This window comes from Hevea brasiliensis, chromosome 8, assembly GCF_030052815.1.
Source record: "Hevea brasiliensis isolate MT/VB/25A 57/8 chromosome 8, ASM3005281v1, whole genome shotgun sequence".
NCBI classification, from domain to species: domain Eukaryota; kingdom Viridiplantae; phylum Streptophyta; class Magnoliopsida; order Malpighiales; family Euphorbiaceae; genus Hevea; species Hevea brasiliensis.
Genome location: NC_079500.1, coordinates 85,444,440 through 85,466,277, shown reverse-complemented (window position 1 = coordinate 85,466,277; position 21,838 = coordinate 85,444,440). Strand labels below are relative to the sequence as shown.

General features: G+C 35.3%; 1 protein-coding gene across 1 annotated transcript in view; it reads right to left on the bottom strand.

Moving 5' to 3' along the window:
- Positions 1-219: 219 nt before the first annotated feature.
- Positions 220-21,838, bottom strand: part of LOC131182144 (uncharacterized) — a 101,398-nt gene continuing 79,779 nt past the window's right edge. Inside the window, exon 2 of the mRNA XM_058150794.1 lies at positions 220-285. Coding sequence (XP_058006777.1) covers positions 220-285 — 66 coding nt within the window. The remainder of the gene's footprint in view (positions 286-21,838) is intronic.

Below are 21,838 nucleotides of genomic sequence, written 5' to 3'. Positions count from 1 at the left end.
GGGAAAGTGTCCTGACCATGGGACCGGAAGACTCCCTTTCTACATTGGAAGAGGTTGGAGGAGGAGTGGGAGGTGGAAGCTCGATTTGTTGAGGAGCCGGGGCGATAACCTCTACCTCAGGGATCGGTTGCTCCTGAGGTCGGGGAGGAGAGCTCGGCACCTCTATTGATTCAAGATGAGGGGTCTGAGCATCGGCAGTGGTGGCCCCCTTCATCGCCCTCACTTTTCTGGAGACCTCCCTCTTTCATTTGTGGCTCTCTTTGGAAGCATCACCACCCACCATACCTACAAAAAAAAGAAGCCAGTGAGTTCACTAAGATTTAGAGGCCGGAGATATGGGTAGTACCAGGGCCGAGGTCAGAGAACTGAAGCTCGTATTCTTCGTCAGTGATCAGCCGCATCATCCAATACTTCAGTTCGGCCATCACTGTGTCTAAGCAAGAGAATTTCTGAGTGGACGCCTGAGACTTTAACTCTTTCACCATGACGTCTTCGTCCTTATTTAAGGTGATCTTTTTTGGGATCGGAGCGACCAGGTGTTGCCAACTCCGTGGGATGCCCTCAAAGCCATTTCGAATCTTGCTCCTTAAATTGAAGAACTGGTTCTTCTAATTCTTCAATGAAGAAGGGAGATCGGTAAAGAGAGAACAATGGGGCTTAGCTTGGAAGAACCAAAACTCATCATCCTTCCTTCAGGCGAGCCTATGAAGCTCGACAAAGACTTTGGCCGTGGGTTCCAGTCCCTTAGCTCTGTAGAGGCCCCGGAAGGCTATTAGAGTCCACCAAGAGTTCGGATGCACTTGGGCTACCGAGACATGGTGGAATTTCAGGACGACCTTGTAAAATTTTTTCAAGGGAAAGTGAAGCTTAGCCTTCAGTTGCTCTTCATACACCATGATGAGATCGGCCTCATCAAAGAAGTGGTCGGCCCGATGATCACCATGACATTTGATCAGTTCAAAGGAGTCGATCTGCAGGTTGTATTCTTGGCTGATAGATTAGAGGCCGGTTTCTCTCAAAATTGAAGGCAACTTATCAACCAGCAAGTTGTCTCTCCTCAAAGATGCCCCTCGCCTCGAACTGGCAGCCGAACAATTTACCGGGACGAGGGCTCTGCTGGTTTGATCACTCGATCTAATCACATCGCCTTCTTTCGAGGTCCACAAAATGTGGACAAAAGACGGACTCGCAGCTCTCTGACCCTCGGCGCCGCTCATTTTCAAAGAAACCAAAAAAGTTTAACTAAGAAAAGGATCAAAACCCTTACCGGAATGTGATCTGTGTCGGAAATACTTGAAGAAATGAGAGAATTTTGGAATTGCTAGCACAGTGCTGAAAGTGACATAAGGAAGCAACTGATTGACCCTTCCCCTATTTATAACCTTCTGAGCATTTAATGCTCACAAAGTCCCAAGCGGCGCTTCGATTAGCAGAATCGACCTGCTTTCCTGACACATCGTGGGAAGGTTCTAGAAACACTATAATAAAATTGAATAAAATGAGATCAGCTAGCTAGGGTTATCAGATTGTGCAAATTTTCAGAGCCGCAGATCGACTAATGATGATTTAGTTGGAGATCAGATCGGATATGCACATCAGATATTGGAAAAACAACCAATGCAATAATTAAATAATAACCTTCAAATAAAATTTCATTTCATTTCTAAAAGGTCAGATTACATCATTTGGGCGATCTCAAGAGATCGGATTACATCATTAAGAGAACCTTTAAAGGTTAGATTACATCATTTGGGCGATCTTTAAAGATCGGCACTACATCCTACCTAGTAGGGACCTATGTCAAAGCCTAGTCCTATGGCTGAATCAAAAGATGTGTTTGATCAGAAAGCTAGCCATAGGCATCGGATAGATGTACAACTCAGATAAGGTGACTATGACTCTCATGATGGTGAGTAGAGTCATCGTCGATGTTATCGACCAGAACCGATTCGAGATAGACCTACCAATTATACTGGCGGACCGATTCGAGATTGGCACGATCGACATTTTCGATCTTGATCGGTAAATTAGTCCGACTCCCTCACTATCATCAGATATTGTTCTCATGATTATTCGATCACTGGGATCATAAATTTTCATTCGAGGAGCAAAGAAAACAGTCGGAAAAAGATCAAAAGTAGTCACCATAATCGGAATTGTCACTGGAGAAGCTAGAACAGGAGAAATGAATAAATGGAAGGAGGAGAAATGAAGTATGGAGAAGTTTTCTCGCTGGTACATATATATAGGAGCCTGGGCATTTATTGCATACAGAAACCAAAGCGGATGCATCGGTAACTGAAGAATTAATTACTTTGACTAAGGCAAGTCAGATAAAGAGGAAAGTTCTAGAATGGGAGAGATCGGGAAGTAATGTGGGACCCAATGAGAGAGATCAGAAAAGAAGAGGGTCATAACAGAGAGATTGGAAGGAATAGAGGTAGAAAAACATGAAGAAGATGAGGTAGCTTCCAATAACCCTCTACATAATTAGAGCCGAGGTAGTTAAGACGTTGCAGGCATGATCAAATCTTCACCGCACGCCGCATTTGCAGAATCGCCCACATTGCTGACAAACGCCAAAAATAGTTATGGCAGTTCTGTACATCACAATCTCCATCGTTGATCATACTTGTAAGGACGAACCCGTAGCTCTTGGATCAAAAGCAGATGACAGGTTTAGTGCCTTTCACTCTCAGCCTTCGGATCTGTCTTGTAAGCCAAGATCCTGAGCCGTTGGATTAAGAAGAAAAAGGACGGATATTTGGAATAGGATCCCAGCCGTCCATTTTGATTCTCTTTAATTGTAAGACATCAGATCATGTCCTTTGAAATCCAGACCTTTCGTCTCCCCCAGGAGAGATCCTGACCCTTCATTAGAAGCACCCGTTCCTTATAAATACCTGCATGCAATACTATAGACGGGGGACACAAAAAAAGGTGGTGGTGATTATAGTGGAAAGGCTCTGAAATTTAATTCAGTCTTGCTGCTTTGCCATTCTAAGCTTGCATAAAAATTGAGAAACTTCAGAAACTAGTTTTCTTGAGTGTCTCCATTGATAGAGTTTTCGAACCCTGAAATCCTTCATTTTCAGTTTGTTCATCATTCTGCCATACCATTCCCATTCAGTCTCGTCTTCATCACCCCATCATCTACATATTATTCTCTCAGATTGATCTCATTCTGACCCAGTTTTCGTCTCTTCGGCTCAACTACATTTTAACCTGGTTTTTGTAATCTTGAAGTAAGCATTGGTCCTTGTATCACCAGCTTTCAACTCTACAATATTTGTGATCTCTAGAGTCAGTTTGATAGCCTCGACCTCACACAGGTAAGTGCATAGACTGTCATTTTGCTGACCGCTCGTGTTTTACTTTCTCTATTTTTATTCTCAAAATTTTCATTAAATCCCATTATACTAAAGATCCCATGTAGATCCTTCAAGCCGATAGTTATTCTTTTGAAGTTTACTTTTTCCATTCATCGGTTTACGTTATTTATTTGTTCTTAGTTTTTATTTCCTTCGAATATAGGTGTTCCGGTTGCCGGTAACTTGTAGGTAATTTAGTAAAATGTTGGTAGCAATATTCTAAAATGACAGTTTCTTTTAAATAAGTAAAAATAATCAAAGAATGAATAGGGAATCAGGAGAAAAGTCATGAGGTCAGGCTACTAAGCGTGTCTAGGAAATAGCATAATAGAGCGGGAATTGAGATAAGATTGGACCCCAGACTAGTAACCGAATGAGATCGGATATAGCCAGCCAAAGAGTTCGGATAAGGTAGTCATACACGAGATCGGTGAAAAGTTCGGTCTTATATCATGAACACTTAAAGAGGTCGGGGGAGAGTTCTTACTCGATCCTCTTTCAAATTAAAACACAGAGGTCGGGGGAGAGTTCTTACCCGATCCTCATTCAAATAAAAAACACGAAGGTCGAAAGAGAGTTCTTATCCGAGATCCTTCTTTAAAATCTTAAACCAAATACTTTAAGAGGTCGGGGGATAGTTCTTACCTGATCCTCATTCAAATAAAAACACGGAGATCGGAGGAGAGTTCTTATCTGAGATCCTTCATCAAATTTTAAGCCGAACACCGTAAAAGATCGGGGGAGAGTTCTTACCTGATCCTCGCTTAAATGAAGATAGGGAGATCGGAGGGGAGTTCTTATCCGAAATCTCCTGTCCAAAACTCTTAATAAAACATATCTAGAGATCGGGAGAAGTCCCTCGCCCAAGCTATCTTAACAAAATTCAAACTAAATGACATGACCCCAATACACAAGACAACCTCACTCAAACACTTGTTCACTAAAGGGCCATCTCACGAACTTGTGTTCCTGGGCAACCCAAAATAAGTGAAATATCAAACATTCCTTTATTTTGTACAAAGGATTAACATCATCACTATCCCAACCCCCTAATTACCCTTTCAATTTATGAAAGAACATAACATTAAATCTGTTTACCTTCATTGAGGGATGAGGCGGGGTGCCTAACACCTTCCCTGCCCGTATGCGGACCTCGAACCTAGAATCTCTGTTTTCAAAGTGGTTTCTTTTAAATTTATTTTCCAAATGGTTTTCTTTAATTTTCCTCAAATTTAAAGTGGCGACTTCTCACTTTTCCCACTTTGGTGAAGAGCTTCGTCCGGGCGACCGCAAAATACCTTGCAACAGTAATTGTTGAGATTGACTTGGTTGAGACTATTTGTTGCCTAATTGAAGTACTATGTATGAAAATTGAAGTAAGGATGTTGGAGGAGATTGAATATTTGGGAGTGCCATTTTTCTGCAGGTTGGGACTCAATGAGTCCAGTGTGTTTGTTGAACCATAACTGAAATTATGTGACTCCAATTGGTATGAGGCTAATTGGAGGTGAAACTAAACCCAAAATAACCCATTTTCCATGAAGAAATCATGCCCAAATTCTGTCCAAAACTTAACCTAAACACTGCCCAAATCTGGATAACCCTGCACAAAACCCAGAAAATGACCAAATAAATAGTACATATTCATTTGGTCATAGCTCCCTATATATTGGTCCAAATGACCTGAATTTGATACCATTGGAAAGCTTAGATATAGGGCTACAATTTTCATGAAGACTATTGAACCCAGAAATGCCTTAACCCTAACCAAATTGCTGGCCCAAGTTGGGTCACAAAATTGTCCAGAATTAGGTTGTCCAGAAAGTACTGGACATAAACTTACCCGACCAGTTTTGGCAAAATGGCCATAACTTAGTCTACAAGAACTCAAATGTAATGAAATTAGTGGCAAAATATCCGTAAGACACAGACCTACAAAATTGGTATTTTGACCAAAGCCCATAAATCAAGAGAACTAGGTCAAATAGTTAGAACAAGTCACTGCATCAAAACCTAGAAGCTGACCAAACTTTATTTGACCCTAGAACAGTCTTTTAGACATATCTCCCACTAGAAAAATCCAATTATGATGATCCATACCTTTCCAGAAACCTGAGAGACAGGACTAAAACTTTGTTCTAGGAACATTCCTCAAATTATGAAAGAAAGGACCTCAAAAATTGACCTGTAGTCACTGACCTGAACTGAACACCTGTTAGCACAGGGTACATGAGTCCAGCTCAGTTAATTGCTCATAAATAATTTCACAAAACTTGAAAAATTGTGATACAAATTTCTCAATGATCATAAGATATAGAAAAACAATTTCCATTGGGATCACCATGCCTAAAAGTGACTGCAACATATTCCATTAATTAGGTAAAGTTTAAGTCCAAAAGTTGCCTAGTTAAGGAACCAGAATCTGGAAATGAGTCAGTTATGGTTATCCGACCATAGCTTGAGTTCTAAAAATCAAATTGACATTATTCAAAAGGGAAAATAAAGATAAGACATAGAGGAACAACTTCCATGAAGGAAGTGTAGCCAAACATGTAACACCCCTATTTGAATAGCCTGGTATATTTCATTATTTTGGTGACTGGTGTTGGTCCCGGTAATTTAGGAGATTAGAACCACATCTAAGACAACTAGATAAGCCCTAAACACAAGTAATTAGTAATTGTCAATTTGTTAAGTATAAATAAGAAAAAAATAGAACATAAGAAGTTAAATAAGCAGAAAGTCACAGCGATGGGTGACCTTCTCAGGAAGGATTGCGAAGTCGATTTAAACTCAAATTTCAAACCGTAAAATGTGACGCTGCAGTCCTTAGGACTATTGCGAACACAGTGGAAAAGAGAAAATCAAGAAAAAGAAATGTTAAGCCAGTCAAATAATTAGGTCCGGGATCTGGAAGAAATATTGAATTATTTACAAACAGAGTCGAATCGGCGAGGGGCAATTTAGTCAATTGACCCCTAGAGCTGACTCCTGACCTAACTGTCAAATAAAATTGGAGAAAAGAAAATTTTGAAATCAGGAATTAAATTAAAGAACTAATGAAAAAATAAATAGAAAAAAAAAGGAAAAAGGAAAAGTGAAAAGTGATGACATCATGTATACATCATGCATGATGCAATAAACATTATAATAAAAAAAATTAATTTTGGATAATTATTGGTCTTCCATAAGGATAAATTAATAAAATAAAGAAAGAAAAAAAAAACAAAAAGAGACTTCATCTTCTCAAGTTGTCGTCCCCACTTCTCTCTCACCCTCTCCCTCACCAAATCACCATTAAAGCTCATCTTTGAGCCTGCAAATCTCAAAACCTCACCATAGAAAATTGTTTTGCCAAGGTTAAAATTTGTTTGGGCAACTAGAAAAGAGGTCCAAGAAGAAAAAAAGAAGAAATGAAGAGATTTGAAGGGAAAGAAAATTCTACATTCAAGGTTAGTAGTTAAACTTAGAATTTATAGTTTAACTATTGTATTTATAGCTTAATGAACTTAGAAATTAACATTAAATGAAATGAAAACAAGTGTTGGAGGACTAGGTATAAATTTCAGCCAGCTAGGGTTTGGTTGGATAATGTATGAATTTAATTGAATTAAAAGTGTAGGTAAGCTTGTATGAGTGATGGAGTGATGTTGGTATGCTTTGAATTAGTTAAATGTAACAAATATATGAATTAGGGTTTGGACCTGGGGTTTTGGAGGATAAAAATTGGAGAATTGGTCAAATAGTGTGTTTGACCTAGTTTGAACTGAAAATTTGTCACTTGTGACCAATTATGGTATGTTGGAAGTGTTGGAATTGAATGGAAATTCTGATTGCTTAGGGCCATTATGCAGGCAGTAGAACCAAGGTCCCTTTCAGGGACCAAAACTGAAAATTTATGTAACACCCTCCCTGTACCAACTCCGTACATTCTACTGTTCCGGTGACCGGTGTCGGTCTGGACAGCTAGAACATCCTGAAAAATATTTAAACTAAAGTCGGGAATCATAATGAACTCAAATATTAATAAGAAAAATTTAGTAAAAATTTTTGAAATAAAATACAACCAAGTTAAACGAGCCGGTGCCCTAGCGATGGGTAACCAGAGGGAAGTTGCGGTTCTCGCAACGAGGAGCCCTAGACCCGGGGAAAAAATTATAAAATAATTTTTGGGACTCCAGAGAAGGGTTATTGAGGTTCCCATGGCATTAGAATGCCAAGAAAATACCTAGAAAACATTTTCAATCGGTACAGACAATTTTGACCCGTTAAACCAAACGGAGGGCATTTTGGTCATTTCGCCTTCAGAGGTGATTTTTGGCCGACTTGTCCAGTTGAGTAAATAATTAATATGACATAAAATATGAATAAACATTACTAGAAATTAAATTGAAATTGAGTAGTGATGAAAAGAAAAGAAAAATCAAAGAAAAGCTCATTTATGACATCTTGATGATGTCATTTAAAATTGCCAACCAATCACCATTAAGTAACCATTTGACTAACTAATAAAAGAGCTAAATAAAGACCAAGGAAGACCAAAAACCAGCTGCCTTCTCTTCAGCCAAAAACGTGAGTTTCTCTTCTTCCTCCCTCCATTGATGTTCAATCAAGCAAGCTTAATTTCCTACCTTGTTACACCACTAAACCCTAACACCTTTCATTAAACCTTGACCATATCACTTGGGGAAGCTTTTGGCAGCCAAGAAGAAGAAGGAAAGTGAAGTTTTAGCTTGAAGAAATCTGCCCTACAAGAGGTTAAAGTGAGGTTAGTGCTATCCTTTCACTCTCACTTCTTTAATCCTTGTTAGAGCATCATTTTAAGTTAAGAAATTGTAAGAATTTGAAGTAAATTATATGTGTTAGGGCATCTTCAATTTTTGGCAGCCCTAAGGAAGGATGTGGTTGATTGTTTTAATAAATTTAGAATGGATAGAAATGATGTTTAAGGTATGAATATGCATGGATGTTGAATTAGTGTGCTAATTGAGGTTTATGGGTAATTTAAATTGGACATTAGGGTTTTGAGAAGTGAAACTTGGATTTAGCTTATGAAATTGTGAAAGAACATTATAAGGGTCAATTAGTGACCATTTTAGGTATGTTGACCATGAATTGGACTGAAAAATAGTATAGCCAAGTGAATGTGTAGGCTGCCTTCTTAGTGCAGCAGAGTGACTGAAATTTCAGTCCACTTGCACAGCCATAACTTTGGCTGTGTAGGTCCAATTGATTTTTGGCCAAATGGACATGAAACTAGGCTTATAATGGCACATTTTTTCTGAAGAAACCATGCCCAAAAGACCAAAGCAAGAGGACCAAAACTTGGCCCCAATCCGGACACACTGCATGACCTGCGAAATTGACCAAATGAACAGTGTTCATTTGGCCATAACTCACTGTAGATTTGGTTAATTGACCTGAAATTTTTACAGCAACAAGTTAAGACATAGACAAACAACTTTCATGAAGAAACCTACCCCAAATTTGTAACGCCTCTAAGTTCGGTAGTGCGTTCTGCTGCTCCAGTGACCAGTGCTGTCCGGACAGCTAGGATGCCTAGAACCGTACTTCGATATGAGTGAGGAGACATAAAATAATGAAATACAAGAAAAGAAAGTACAAGAAAAACAAAGGAAAAATGATAGCAAAGAAATGTAAACAAGTTAAGCGAGCCGATAACCCTAGCGATGGGTGACCGCACCGGGAAGTCACGGCGTGGACCGTTGACTAGCCCTGGACTGCGGGGAACCCTGGAAAACATTTTTAGGACTTAAATAGAACCTTATTGAAGAATAAATATCATTAGAAAGATCAAAGAAAAATTAAATAATTAGTACAAAGAAAAGTGAGAAATCGAAAAACAGACAAAACCTAGTGTTACCGAAAAATCGGGAACGTAACCCGAACAGGGGCATTATGGTCATTTGACACCCCGAATTGTCTTTTGACCTAAATGTCCATTAAAAATAAATAATATTACATTTAGAAAATGAAATGAAAAATTAATTTGGTGGTACCTAAAGTAAATAGCTAAAATCATGGGTTAATGTGGGATTAAGTGAACAATTAGATTATTATATGATTTAAACCTAGTTAGTGGACCACTATAGGATTAATTAAACACTAAATGGGACTGATGTAAGTCCACTATCTCCAGCAGCAACTTCATCTTCCCCATTTTCCCATCCAAGCCGAAATGAAGAGGTGAAGAATCCACCATTAACGTTTTCATGCAAGCTCTCATAACTCTCCATTTTCAACTCCAATCCCTTAAGTGGCTTCATGAAAGTTTGTCTACTCATCACAAGGAAGAGTTTGATACCAAATTTGAGAGGTTTAAGCAAGGTTTAACAAGCTCCAACCATAAGGTAAGTTAGTGTTTTTGAAGATAGCTTTGTTAAGTTTTGTGTGCATGTTATGGGTGTTGGTTTTGTGAAGGAAAATTTTGAGTTTGAAGAGTTATTGTTGTTTTCATTTTGGACAGCCATTGAGTCATGTTTTTGATGAGATATTTGTGCATATATTTGATGAGAAATGGTGTTGATCATGATGATTTAATAACCTAGTGAATTACTTCATGTTTATATGGTGATTTTGGCACTTGGATGAGAATTGATGAATTGTAGGGCAATGTGGTGTTGAAGAAGGTTTTCGGCAGCTTGGGGACCCTTGAATAATTGTATGTATTGATGGAAGTGTTGGCAGAATGTTGACATAGAAGAATTGATGAATGTATATGTAAATTAGTAGTGGAGATTATATGTAATGATTAGGTGTATTTATGTACATATATTGCTAAATTTGGACTTTGTGGTTTAGGGTTGTATTTGATGTATTGAGAATGTTTGTATTCTGTCCAAATTGACCATATTAAGAAGTGATAAATGAATATGGAGTGGTATAAAATCAGAATTAGGTATGGGGATTTAAAGTAGAGCAAGTTAAATGTGTGTTTGAATTGGGGTTTCAAAAACATATAGAGGGCAGTGTGCAAATAGACCTATAACTTTAAATGTGTAACCTCAATTGGTATGAGACCAATTGGAGGTGAAACTAGGCACAAAATGTGCCAACTTTCATTCAGAAAACATACCAAAATTCTGCTTGGAAGGTGACCTAAGAAAATGACCAATTCGGATTAGGTGCAATTAGGACCTGAAAAATGACCAATTGGGCAGCAGTGAGTGTTTAGGCCATAACTCACTCAAAACAGGTCCAATTGACCTGAAATTTTAACCATGAATAGTTAAGACCCATACCTACAAGTCTTATGAAGACACCAAAGCCTAGAAATGACCATAAGCAAGTCAAAAAGCTTGCACAAGTTCGGGTCCAAAAACTGGCCGAACCAGAGTTGACCAAATTGACCTAAATTGATACCATTTGACCAGCAATAGTGTAATGGCCATAACTTGGTCTACTTAACTCGGATTGACCTAAAATTTTGCACCGAGGTCCATAAGACCTAGATCTACAAGTTTGTAGTTTCGACTGAGACCCGAAAACCGAGGGAACTAGGCCGTCCGGCTGGGTCAAACCAGTGTCCCGGAATCCAGCAATTTGCATTAAAATGCACTAAACAAGGAAATGACTTTGGTAAAACGTACCAAACCTAAAACCCTATCGAATGTGACATATTAACGACACTAAAACCTAAATTACCTAAAACGCAACGAGGGTCGGTATATTAGGTGATTAAGTGAATAATTGAGTTCAGTGCATTATTTGCCAAACACCATCGATAGAGACAGTTTAATTTAGCACTGAAACACTTCAAATTGTGTTTCTCAGTTAACAAGGACTCAGCAAAAGGGAAAGAAATACTGAGTCAGGACCAGGAGACAAATATCAGAGGTTTGTGCACAACAACTGTTTCTTTTGAATTATTTTCAATTGAAATAAATATTGACTATTTGTATATTATTGTTTTAAATTGTGAAAATGTGTTTGATGGACACTTATTGAATTAAAAATATTGTGAATGGTTTGAAACTGTGAGAAATTGTTTGAATGACATTGATGGATACTTATTGATTTAAAGCATTGGAAATGGTTTGAAACCACAGCTATCATGTATATTGATTGTATTCCTCATTAGCTTGTCTAGTGGGACGAATTGAATTCCCTCTCTGGCTGAAGTGTTGAGGTGTGTGCCTGTTGAGGACGAATTGGATGAGTACTCATATTTTTGCTAGCTAGCCATGTTATTCCTCATTAGTCATCGACTTTTGGGACGAATTGAATACCTCATTAGCCATCGGCTTTTGGGACGAATTGAACTATGGATCATGATTAAGCTGTGTGTGATTTATTGATTTGTACTGTGAGATTGTGAAATGGATTTAAACTCTCATTGACATATAGTATCTTTTGAATTCAAACATGACCTGACTTATGAAAATCTATTGTGATATTGAGAAATGAAGTTTAAATTCTTATTGACCTTTATTGTCTTAAATTTGACTATGGTTTTAAGTATCCACTATTTGCATGATTTATGAATTGTGATTTAAAATTGTATTTGGTTAATGTTGTGCACCACTGAGACATTGTCTCAGCGATAGCTTTTTATTGCTGTCGCAGGTAGAGAGACAGACAGGGCAGCAGACTAGGCTGCATATACATCCAGCGAGGGATTACCTGGTATAATGAGTATACCAATATTTTGCATTTTGTACTGTAATGTATGACACTGTATGTACATTTTGTTGTTGGTTTTGAGCAGTTGTAAATTCAAATTGTACCTTGAAGTTGTAAATTAATTATGAGTTATTCGACTTGTAAAAATTGTATTATATTTCCTTATCTCAGACTTTGAGAAATTTCTATGGAATTGAGTTGATAAATTGTTGTGTTGAGAAATGTATTGGAGTTGAGATTTGGAAAATTATTAAAGTGCTTTTTACAGGTTTTTTGAAGAACTGTTTTGTCCAAAATACAGATGGCACTCTGCCAAAATTTTTACAGAAATTCCAAATAAACCAAATGAGTTAGTTATTTCACTTCAGTTCACCAAAGTCTTTAACACCTGTAAATAGTGCTCACCATTGTAAAAGAAGTAAGAAAAGCTTTTAAAATCCCTTGTAGTGTATTTAATGGGTTATCAGTAGACAAAGTTGGTAATTCATTAGGTATACTACGGGATCATGTTATGCCTTACAGAGGGGTAGGGTGTGACAAAATTATGGCCAGAACCTAACCTAAATGGCAGTGGCAGTCACTGTTCATGTTACTGTAGATATGGTAATTTCTGCAGAATGGAAATCCGGCCAGCTGTGGTTTTTGGACCATATCTGGAGCTACAAAACTCCAAATGGAGTGATTCAAAAAATAAAATTCAACTAGACAAAATAAGGAATAACTTTCATGTTTTCCATTTCTTCAGATTTCCACTGTAACAGTTCCAAATGGAACAGTAAAGTTATGGTACAAAATCTGAAAAATCTGCTCCTTTTGTTTAATGCTTAGAAATGGTATTAACGCTCAATGCCAACAAGTTTTAAACACAAAATGTGGTATGTTGGGAGTGCCAAAACCAATGTACCTAATTTCTACCTAAAAGTCAACATTTTAGTTGACCATAGAGGTGAATAGTAACACCGAAACTTGAAATTCAAAGATTGAAGAATTTTAAAGTATCGAATGCCCTAGTATACCTAACAAGATTGGTTTGGATAGTTTGGCATGCCAATAGGGTTCGATTAGCGATCGCACATGGCCATATGCCATTCCGTGATTTTATGGCTTTTAGCCATTTTGACATTATTTTGTGACTTGGCCTTGTGCCTAATATTATTCTGACTTGTTAGTCATTACCTGCACACCGAGATGCATATGTGACCGATGGTGTGTGACGGCCCGAGGTACTAGATACCTAGTGCGGTTACCGTTATCCATCCGATGCGCCTAGTGTAGGTTACTTGGGGCAACCAAATGAATAAAAGTGGACAAAGTAAATGATATACAAATACCAAACAAATAAAACGTACACATTCACTACACATTTAATTTCTTGCTATTTTCTTTTATTATATTATTGCACCACTAAGCATTATTGCTTAGCACGTTGCTTTTGCCACGCGTAGGTACTGGAGATACAGATCGTGAGCCCAGTAGACCACAGACTGGGTGAGTCCATCCTGTAGCTCTGCACAGTGTCTGTGTCACCTCAACTTCTGCGGTGCATTGGTAGGACATTAGGTGTCATTTTGACATTTTGTAACTTAACTTTGTTTTTCTCCTATGTAATTAAACTTGTGTAATGTATATTGATGTTTATGTAAATTATGAAAATTGTACTTGTGAATGGAAAAGTAAATGTTTACTTGTGATTTATATGTGATCATCACATGTGACGGATGATTGAGAACTGGAATTGAAATGTTGTTGAGATCTTAATATTGAGATTTTGCTGATAAATTGAAGTTGGGATTGTTTGGTAATTATTTGGAAGTGTTTTTAACAGGTTCCGAAGAACTGTTTTCTCCATTTTTAGCCGGTACTTCGCCAGATTTTCTTTAAAATTTTCGAAACCTCAAATAAATAATAATTTTAATAAATGGCTTAAATAAAGTATATTTCACAAATTATATTCAAAAGCATGGTATAAAATAATTAAGGTATATTAGAGTGTGCCGGTACACCGTGTGGCATTACTTACTCGGGTATACTGTACACGGGTAAGGGGTGTCACAATTTATCAATCCAATTAGTGTAAGGCTAATTGAGAATGAAACTAGACACAAAATGACACATTTTTCATTTCGGAATCATGCCCAAAAAGTGACTATAACCTAGTGAATAAATTGACCAAATCTTGAATTAGGTTTGCTGCCCTATACAAAAATGACTAAATGAACAGTATTTGTTCATTTGGCGATAACTTGGTCTAGGCATGTCTAAATGACCTGAAATTTTACCAGTAGAAAGCTGAGATATAGACCTAAAACTTTCATGAAGAATACAAACCCAAATTATGCCCTTAACTAAGTCATTTAGCCACCCAAATTTGGTGACCTAAAACTGCCAGAACCCAGAAATTTGCCCAGAAATCTGGGTAAGTCTAATCCGGTAGCCATGATTCAAATGGCTATAACTTGAGCTACAAAACTGCAATTGGAGTGATTCAAAAAGAAGAATAAATTTAAGACAATAAGGAATAATTTCTATGAAGAAAACTTAGCCAAATTCTAACAGCAACATGACTAATGGAACAGTGCAACATAAGACACCAAAACTAAAAATTTACAAATTTGCCTAAAAGACTTGAAGTTTGAGAAAACAACCAAAACCAACAAATTAGGTAACCAAAATGTGGTATGTGGGTAAAATTAGAATTCCCATACCTATTAAGCATTAGAAAGTCAACAAATTGACTTGAATAGTGTAGTGAATAGTAATCCCGAAACACAAATTTTAAAGAATGCAAAGTTTAGCGTATTAAAGCTAGGTAAAAGAAAATTTGAAATTAATTTTGAATTTATGATAAATTATGATACTGAAACACTGTGAAATTATGTGTCAGTGGAAAAGAATACCGGGAAAGAACCTGAGGGATCGAGTCAAGGCCAAGAGACGACTTTTATAAGGTTTGTGCACAACATAGAATTTCTGCAAATTTTCTTCTGCACATTGTTTTGAATGAATTGAAATATTGAATTGTGATATCATTGTCTTGAAATGTTTATTGTGCTTTTAATTTAAATTGTTGAAAGTTTAATTGTATATATTTGAAATGGCATTAAATGTTTAGTAAATTGTTAAGATAGTTTTGAAACTACAGTGTCATGACCATATATTTGAATACCTCACTAGCATGACTAGTGGGGGAAATCAGTTTCGAATTTTGATTCCTTCTTTGGCTGAAGTGTTGAGGTGTGTGCCAGTAGAAGAAGAAAAAGAATGGGTTCCTATATATTTGAGCTAGCTAGCCTTGTGTTGTGACTTCTCCTTAGCCTCTGGCTACTGAGATGATATTTGTTTCGAATGGCATGATATATCTGTGTGTTTTTATAAAATTTGTTTTAAGATTTTTGCTTTGAAATTGTTTGGATTAAAATCTTATAAATCATGTTTTGAATTTATATTTCACGTTCAGTTTAATTTTCGAATAAATATGATTTAAATTCCGCATAAAGATTATTTTTAGTATGTTTTGCATCACTGAGTCCTAGTACTCAGCAATGGCTGTTATTGCTGTCGCAGATATAGAGACTAGAGTAGCAGTAGAGTGAGCTGCTGACGATTGAGGAGCTACCTACTTTGAAGTTTTATCGGGTATATTTTATACCCTGATTGTAAAAATTATTTTGATGTATGTAAATATATGGACATGTAAAATTGGTTATGAGTAGTTGTATAAAGTTGTATAGAGTTGTATAAAGTTTGTAATTAACTTTAGTTTGGATTTTTCTTAATGTAAATTTTTGGAATGATGTATATAAATTGTTTTATCTTTATTGAAATATGAATGGAAATATTTTGTTTTAATTTGGATGAAATTGAATTATAGTATTTTGATGATATTGAATTTTAGAAATTGAGAAATGATGTTGAAATTGGTTGGAATGGATGTTAAAATGATGAAGTTGTTGAGATAAATCTTTGGAAGGGCTTTTTATAGGTATTTGAAGAACTATTTTCTCAAAAAACAGACGACACTCTGCCGAAATTTTTATAAAATTTGCAAAAAAATAAAATGGGACAAAAGTTTTAACTAGTTTTCAAACTCTAATTAAATGTTTTAATACCTAGTAGAAAATGCTCACCACTTATAAAAGTAAGAAAATTATTTTAAAATCTCTTGTAGGGTACTTAATGAGTTATCGGTAGGTGAAGTTCGGTAGTTCATTAGATATTCTGTGGGATCATGTTATGCCTTACAGAAGGGTAAGGTGTGATAAAACAGTGGCTACAAACTGATTTTATGGATAGGCAAAAGTAAGACACAAAAACTGAAACCAAAGAAGGGTCCATGAGATAAATTATCTTATGATAGGGAATTTAAACCTAACTAGCCATTAAACACTAAACCACATGAAAGGAGTATGTGGGACTTATTTTCCCACTATAAAGTGACATGAACATTTCAAGTAAATAAGTAATAATGTCTAGCTGCCCATAGTATACCTAGACTTATTTATTTAATTTGGATCAATTGGTATACCAATTAGGGACTACAGATAGCAGTACTGCCCATAGGAATAATCATTAATAGATAAAATCTGTCTGATATGATTATTCTACAGGCTTTATGCCTGCCCGTTATTGTGCTTAATATTATATCTGGCTTAAATGCCTGCTTGCAGGCTTCATGCCTGACATGACCGACGTATACTGGATAGACATATGGTTGTCTAACTAGTATACTCCCATGTATCCAGCTTTTATAATTTGTTATAGGTTTCTTGGGCACTGATAACAAATAATTAAGACTTAATATACAATAAGTAAAAGAAATGATCCCAATAATTGTAATTGTTTCCAAAGTGCAATGAAAATGAAGACCCAGAAATTATGAATTGCCATTATTATTTCATTTGTTAGTTATTGTTATTATAAATTATGCACCACTAAGTGTTATGCTTAGTGCGTTGGTTTTCTATCGCGTAGGTATTGGAGACCAGTTCGAGCAGCCGTAGCAACAGCACCAGTAGTGCCCTGACAGAGCTCTGACCAGATCTGCCACCATCCAGAGTCACCTCAGTCTTTTGTATTTTGTTGGTAGGGCCCATGTATATCTAGATTTTGCCTTTTTGTTCATTATACATAAAATCATGATGTATTTCATTTTGGATTGTAATTAAACTTTGAGATTGTAATGAAAACTTATAATTTATTATCTATGAATTTCTATATGAATGTAATAGATGATACTTTTTGAGATCTCATAAATAATTGTGAATGATATGATAAAAGAGAATATGATATGGAAATGTGTGAAATTAATATGAACATGTTAACAGGTGATTAGTGGAACCAGTCAGATGCTAATAAAACAGAGGAGGTTCTGTCCGGGTCTCCACAGAAACAAGTTATAAAAAAAAAAATTCTACATATGGATTACATGCTTTTAAATGATATTAAAAGTTTACAATGGATATGATAAGACAAGATAGAGTGCTGCGGCACCGAATGTGGCACTTCTTGCTCAGCTATACTGCAGACGGGTAAGGGACATCACAAAATGTCACTGTTACTACTATATAATGCATAACAATATAATATAACCCTAGAAACATAGCAAAATAAAACAAAATCAAATTCTTCCTCCTCTGCACAGTCAATTTTTTCTTCAAATAAACTATTTGATTCTTTAATTTTTTTTTTTGTCTTTGTCAACACTTTTTAACTCTGCTTTGTAAAATTATTAATCAATATATCATTTTGATAACATTTTTCACTTAGCTACATTCGTTTCTTAGTATTTTTTTTTTATTAATCTCCTCAAACTCTGTAACTTTCTCTTTAATGTCAAAGAGGTAGGAAGTTTGGTTAGTAATATATAATTTTTAGGGATTAAAGAGGATATATTGTATTTATTTTCCATTTATGTAATTATAGGGTATGAGGGCTCAAGCATAGTGATGTCTCCTCCTACCATACCCCATTATGTCCCTAACACTTTTTATGGGAGGGTGACTAGTCGACCAGTGCTGGGTCCAGTAAGTCACCGGTTAGTGAGTCCCTGTTCCTTCACTCCTTGTAAGTTTTCTCTTTGCCCACAAGTGATGTAAGGAAATCCTTATTTCATTTTATTGATTATCGTAATTGAATGAAAGAAGTAGCTTGTTCATTGAATGTTCTTGCATCATTGCTTGATGAGCTAGTTGTGCTTGTGACGCTTGTTTATATGAGATGTTTGGGATGTTTTCCCCAATTGGTTTGGCAAAGCCCATGCTAATAAAATAGTTATTTTGATCCACAGATTATTTTGAGCATTTTTTTACTGAAGCAAAAGTGTCATAGCTCCTTCTCTCCGCCATTGTAAGGTGGATCAAACCACTGAAAGAAAGAACAGTTATTCCCTTGAATTAAATGCCTATTAATATCAACTATCAACAAACTTATAAACTGTAGCTCCCAATCAAAATATCAAAACAAAAGTTATTATAATTACCTCCCAAGCACCACATAGTAACTATTTATTGACGTTTGGATCAATTTAATACATCAATCAAACATAAAGATTTAATTGGCAATTATGCGAACTTCAGGATTTAATTACAAAAATTAACAAACTTCATGAATTTTTTTTAACAATTAGTCCTAGCATTAATATTATAATTGAATTAATTTCATATAGGACTTAACATCTTATAATCATAAAAGAGATTTTAATGCCTATAAATTAATGCTTTATAATTTTATTTATAAAACTCAATATCTTATAATTTTATTTGAAAATTATTAATTTGAATAATCTATCTATCTAAAGCAGGCAAAAGTTTTCTTAGAGCTCCCACGTAGCACTTAGTTTTAATATTGCCACATGGTACTTATCATTTATAAATTAATTTATTTATATGCTAAGTATTTATTTCTCTTTTTAAGCAATTATTTATTTTTTTAAGTATCTTTATTATTGTCATTATTATTTCAATTTTTATAATTTAAATAATTATTTTATTTAATAACTGGGTGCCAAAACTCAATGCCTCAATAATTAAATTTATTTCATTATCTATTTGTGATGGGAATACAAGTTCCAACTACCTACTCACATGATTTAGGTGTTTATTAAATCATTTAAGTAGGGTACCATTCATATGCCAAGTTGTCCATGAAAATTTCATAGATTTCAGATTTTATATCCTAATTTCCTCTATTAATTTGGCCAAGATGCACGGTCCATTTGGCCATACTTTCTTCATGGAAGTTGTTTCTTTATGCATTAACTTTAATTTCCCTTTTAGAATCATTCACTTTGAAGTAGTATAACTCTAGTTATAATCAATTGATTAATGACTGTCCATGGTGTTAAACCCTGTAACTCTACTAGTTTTAGGATTTTTTATCTTCTTTGTCATACAATTTTAAGCACTTAGGCTTAGAATTATTTCTACATCCTTAAAATAAAGTTTTAGGCCCTCATCTTAGCTTTTCATATCTTTTGAATCATGTCATTATGGTTACAATTCACATTACTATTCATGCAAATTTTGACTATTTAATAAATAATAGGAATACAAATTCTAAATTCATGATAATACCACATTTTGGGTTATAAACTTGTTGGCATTAGTTGCCAATTATAATTTAAGTCTTTCTATAAGTATTTCCAAAATTTCAGTTTTTGTCACCTAAGTTTACTATTCCATTAGACCAATCTACAGTGAGAATTTGGCTAACTTTTCTTCATCAAAGTTGTTCCTTAATGTCTCTACTTTAATCCCGCTTTTGAATCACTCAATTTAGAGTTTTGTAGCTCAAGTTATGGCATTTTTACCATAACTGGCCGGATTAGTCAATGTCCACAATTTCTGGACAGTTTTGGTTCTAGTTGTTTTAATGGGCTAATTTTGGTTAGCAATTTGATTAGGTTATAGTCAGAATTTGGGTTTCTATTCTTCATGAAAGTTGTTCTATTATGTCTAATCTTTCCATGGGTTCCAGAATCAGGTCATTCGGACCTCTTTACACAAAGTTATGCCTATTTGAATAATTACTATTCATATGGTCATTTTTCCAGGTCTAGATTTTGATTACCCAGATTCAAGTCAATTTTAGGTCACTTTGTGTTGGTTTTATGGGTAGGGTCTCTTCATGAAAAATGAGGCATTATGTCCCTAATTTAACTTTCAATTAGCCTTACACCAATTGAAGCTACACAATTCAACTTATGGTTGGCCAAACCCACTAAACTCAAAGTTTAGAATTTCTAACACTAAGGCAACTCATTCAATTTCTAGTTCAATTCCACAACCCATTCCATTTTAAGGTCAAACCACATCAAATGGTCACTAATTGAACTTAATAACACCAATTAAGCATCAAAGCATAAAATCCCCAATTTATCACAAACCCTAACCCTCACAATCTATAATTGCATCCAATATATACCAATCAACTTTTCTATCGCATACACTCATCATCAACACTAATAAACTACTTAATTCCATCAAAAAATCATCAAACCCTAAATCCTTTCATGGCTGCCAAAATTCATGGGTGTTCATGCATGTGTATTTTATTTCATTTTCTTACAATTTCTAACTCAATTTAAGTTCCTAACATAGAATAAAGAGAGAGAAAAGTGAGAATTAGCACTAACCTCTCTTGTTGATTTTCTAAGCTTACCCAATCTTCACTTTCTCTTGAATTCTTGGTAGCCAAACTCTTCTTCAAGACCAAATAACAATTTTTTGTGTTGGGGTTTATGGGTTTTATGGTGAGAATTGCTAGAAATTTAAGCTAGAATTGAAGTAAAAATGGAGGAGCTTTCAACCATGGGTTTGGCCAACTTTTGAGAAAGGAAGAAGATGAGTGAATTTTTGTTTTATTTATTTCCTTTCATGCTTTTTGTAAGTGGTTTTCTTACGTTAATTGGTTAGTTACTTTTAATTGCATCATTATGACTTATGCATGATGTCATAATTAGGATTTAATTTCATTTGTTTTTATTTTCTTTTCTTCTTTCTTTTATCATTTTTAATTAAATTTTTAGCTATATTTATTCATATTTTAGGACATAGATCTCATTTACTTAAATGGACAAGTTGGTCAAAAATCATCTCTGAAGGTGAAATGACCAAAATGCCCTTTGTTGTGCTCACCAAATTAAAATTGTCTATATCGATTGACATAAATTTTTCTTGTATTTTTTTGGTATTCTATTGTCATCTAAACCTCAATAATCCTTCACTTAAGTCCCAAACATTTATTTCACAGGTTTTCCCATGGGTTTAGGGTCGGCAACTGTCTTCACAGTCACTTCCCGTTAGGATTACCCATTGCCATAGCTCCGACTCATTTAACCACTTTATATTTCATTTCTTAAATTTTTTCTTAATTTTTCTTGTTATTATTTAGGTTATTTATGACTCCTTACTCTAGTTTAAGCCTGGTTCCAGACATTCTGACTGTCCGAACAGATGTTAGTCATCGAAACATTAGAATGTATAGATTACCTAAAGTGAGGATGTCACATTCTTACCATATATATATATAATGATAATTTTACCCAAAAAGGTGTTAGTAGTATGCCCTAAAGCATATCTTGTAATTGTATCTTGTAAATATTAATTCCTATTTAATGGCACTTTTTTTTTCTTTTAATTTAAATTGTTTAAATTTAATTGAAAATATCCTTTAACATCTTGTTAGATGTTTCATTCTTAAGGTCTTAAGAAAATGAGTGACAGAACAATCTAGTACAAGTGTTATAAATTTTGGTTCACAGTCAAGGATACCTCATTGGGTATGATTTTTCCATGTAAACTGTCATGTATGTTTGTTTTAATGGA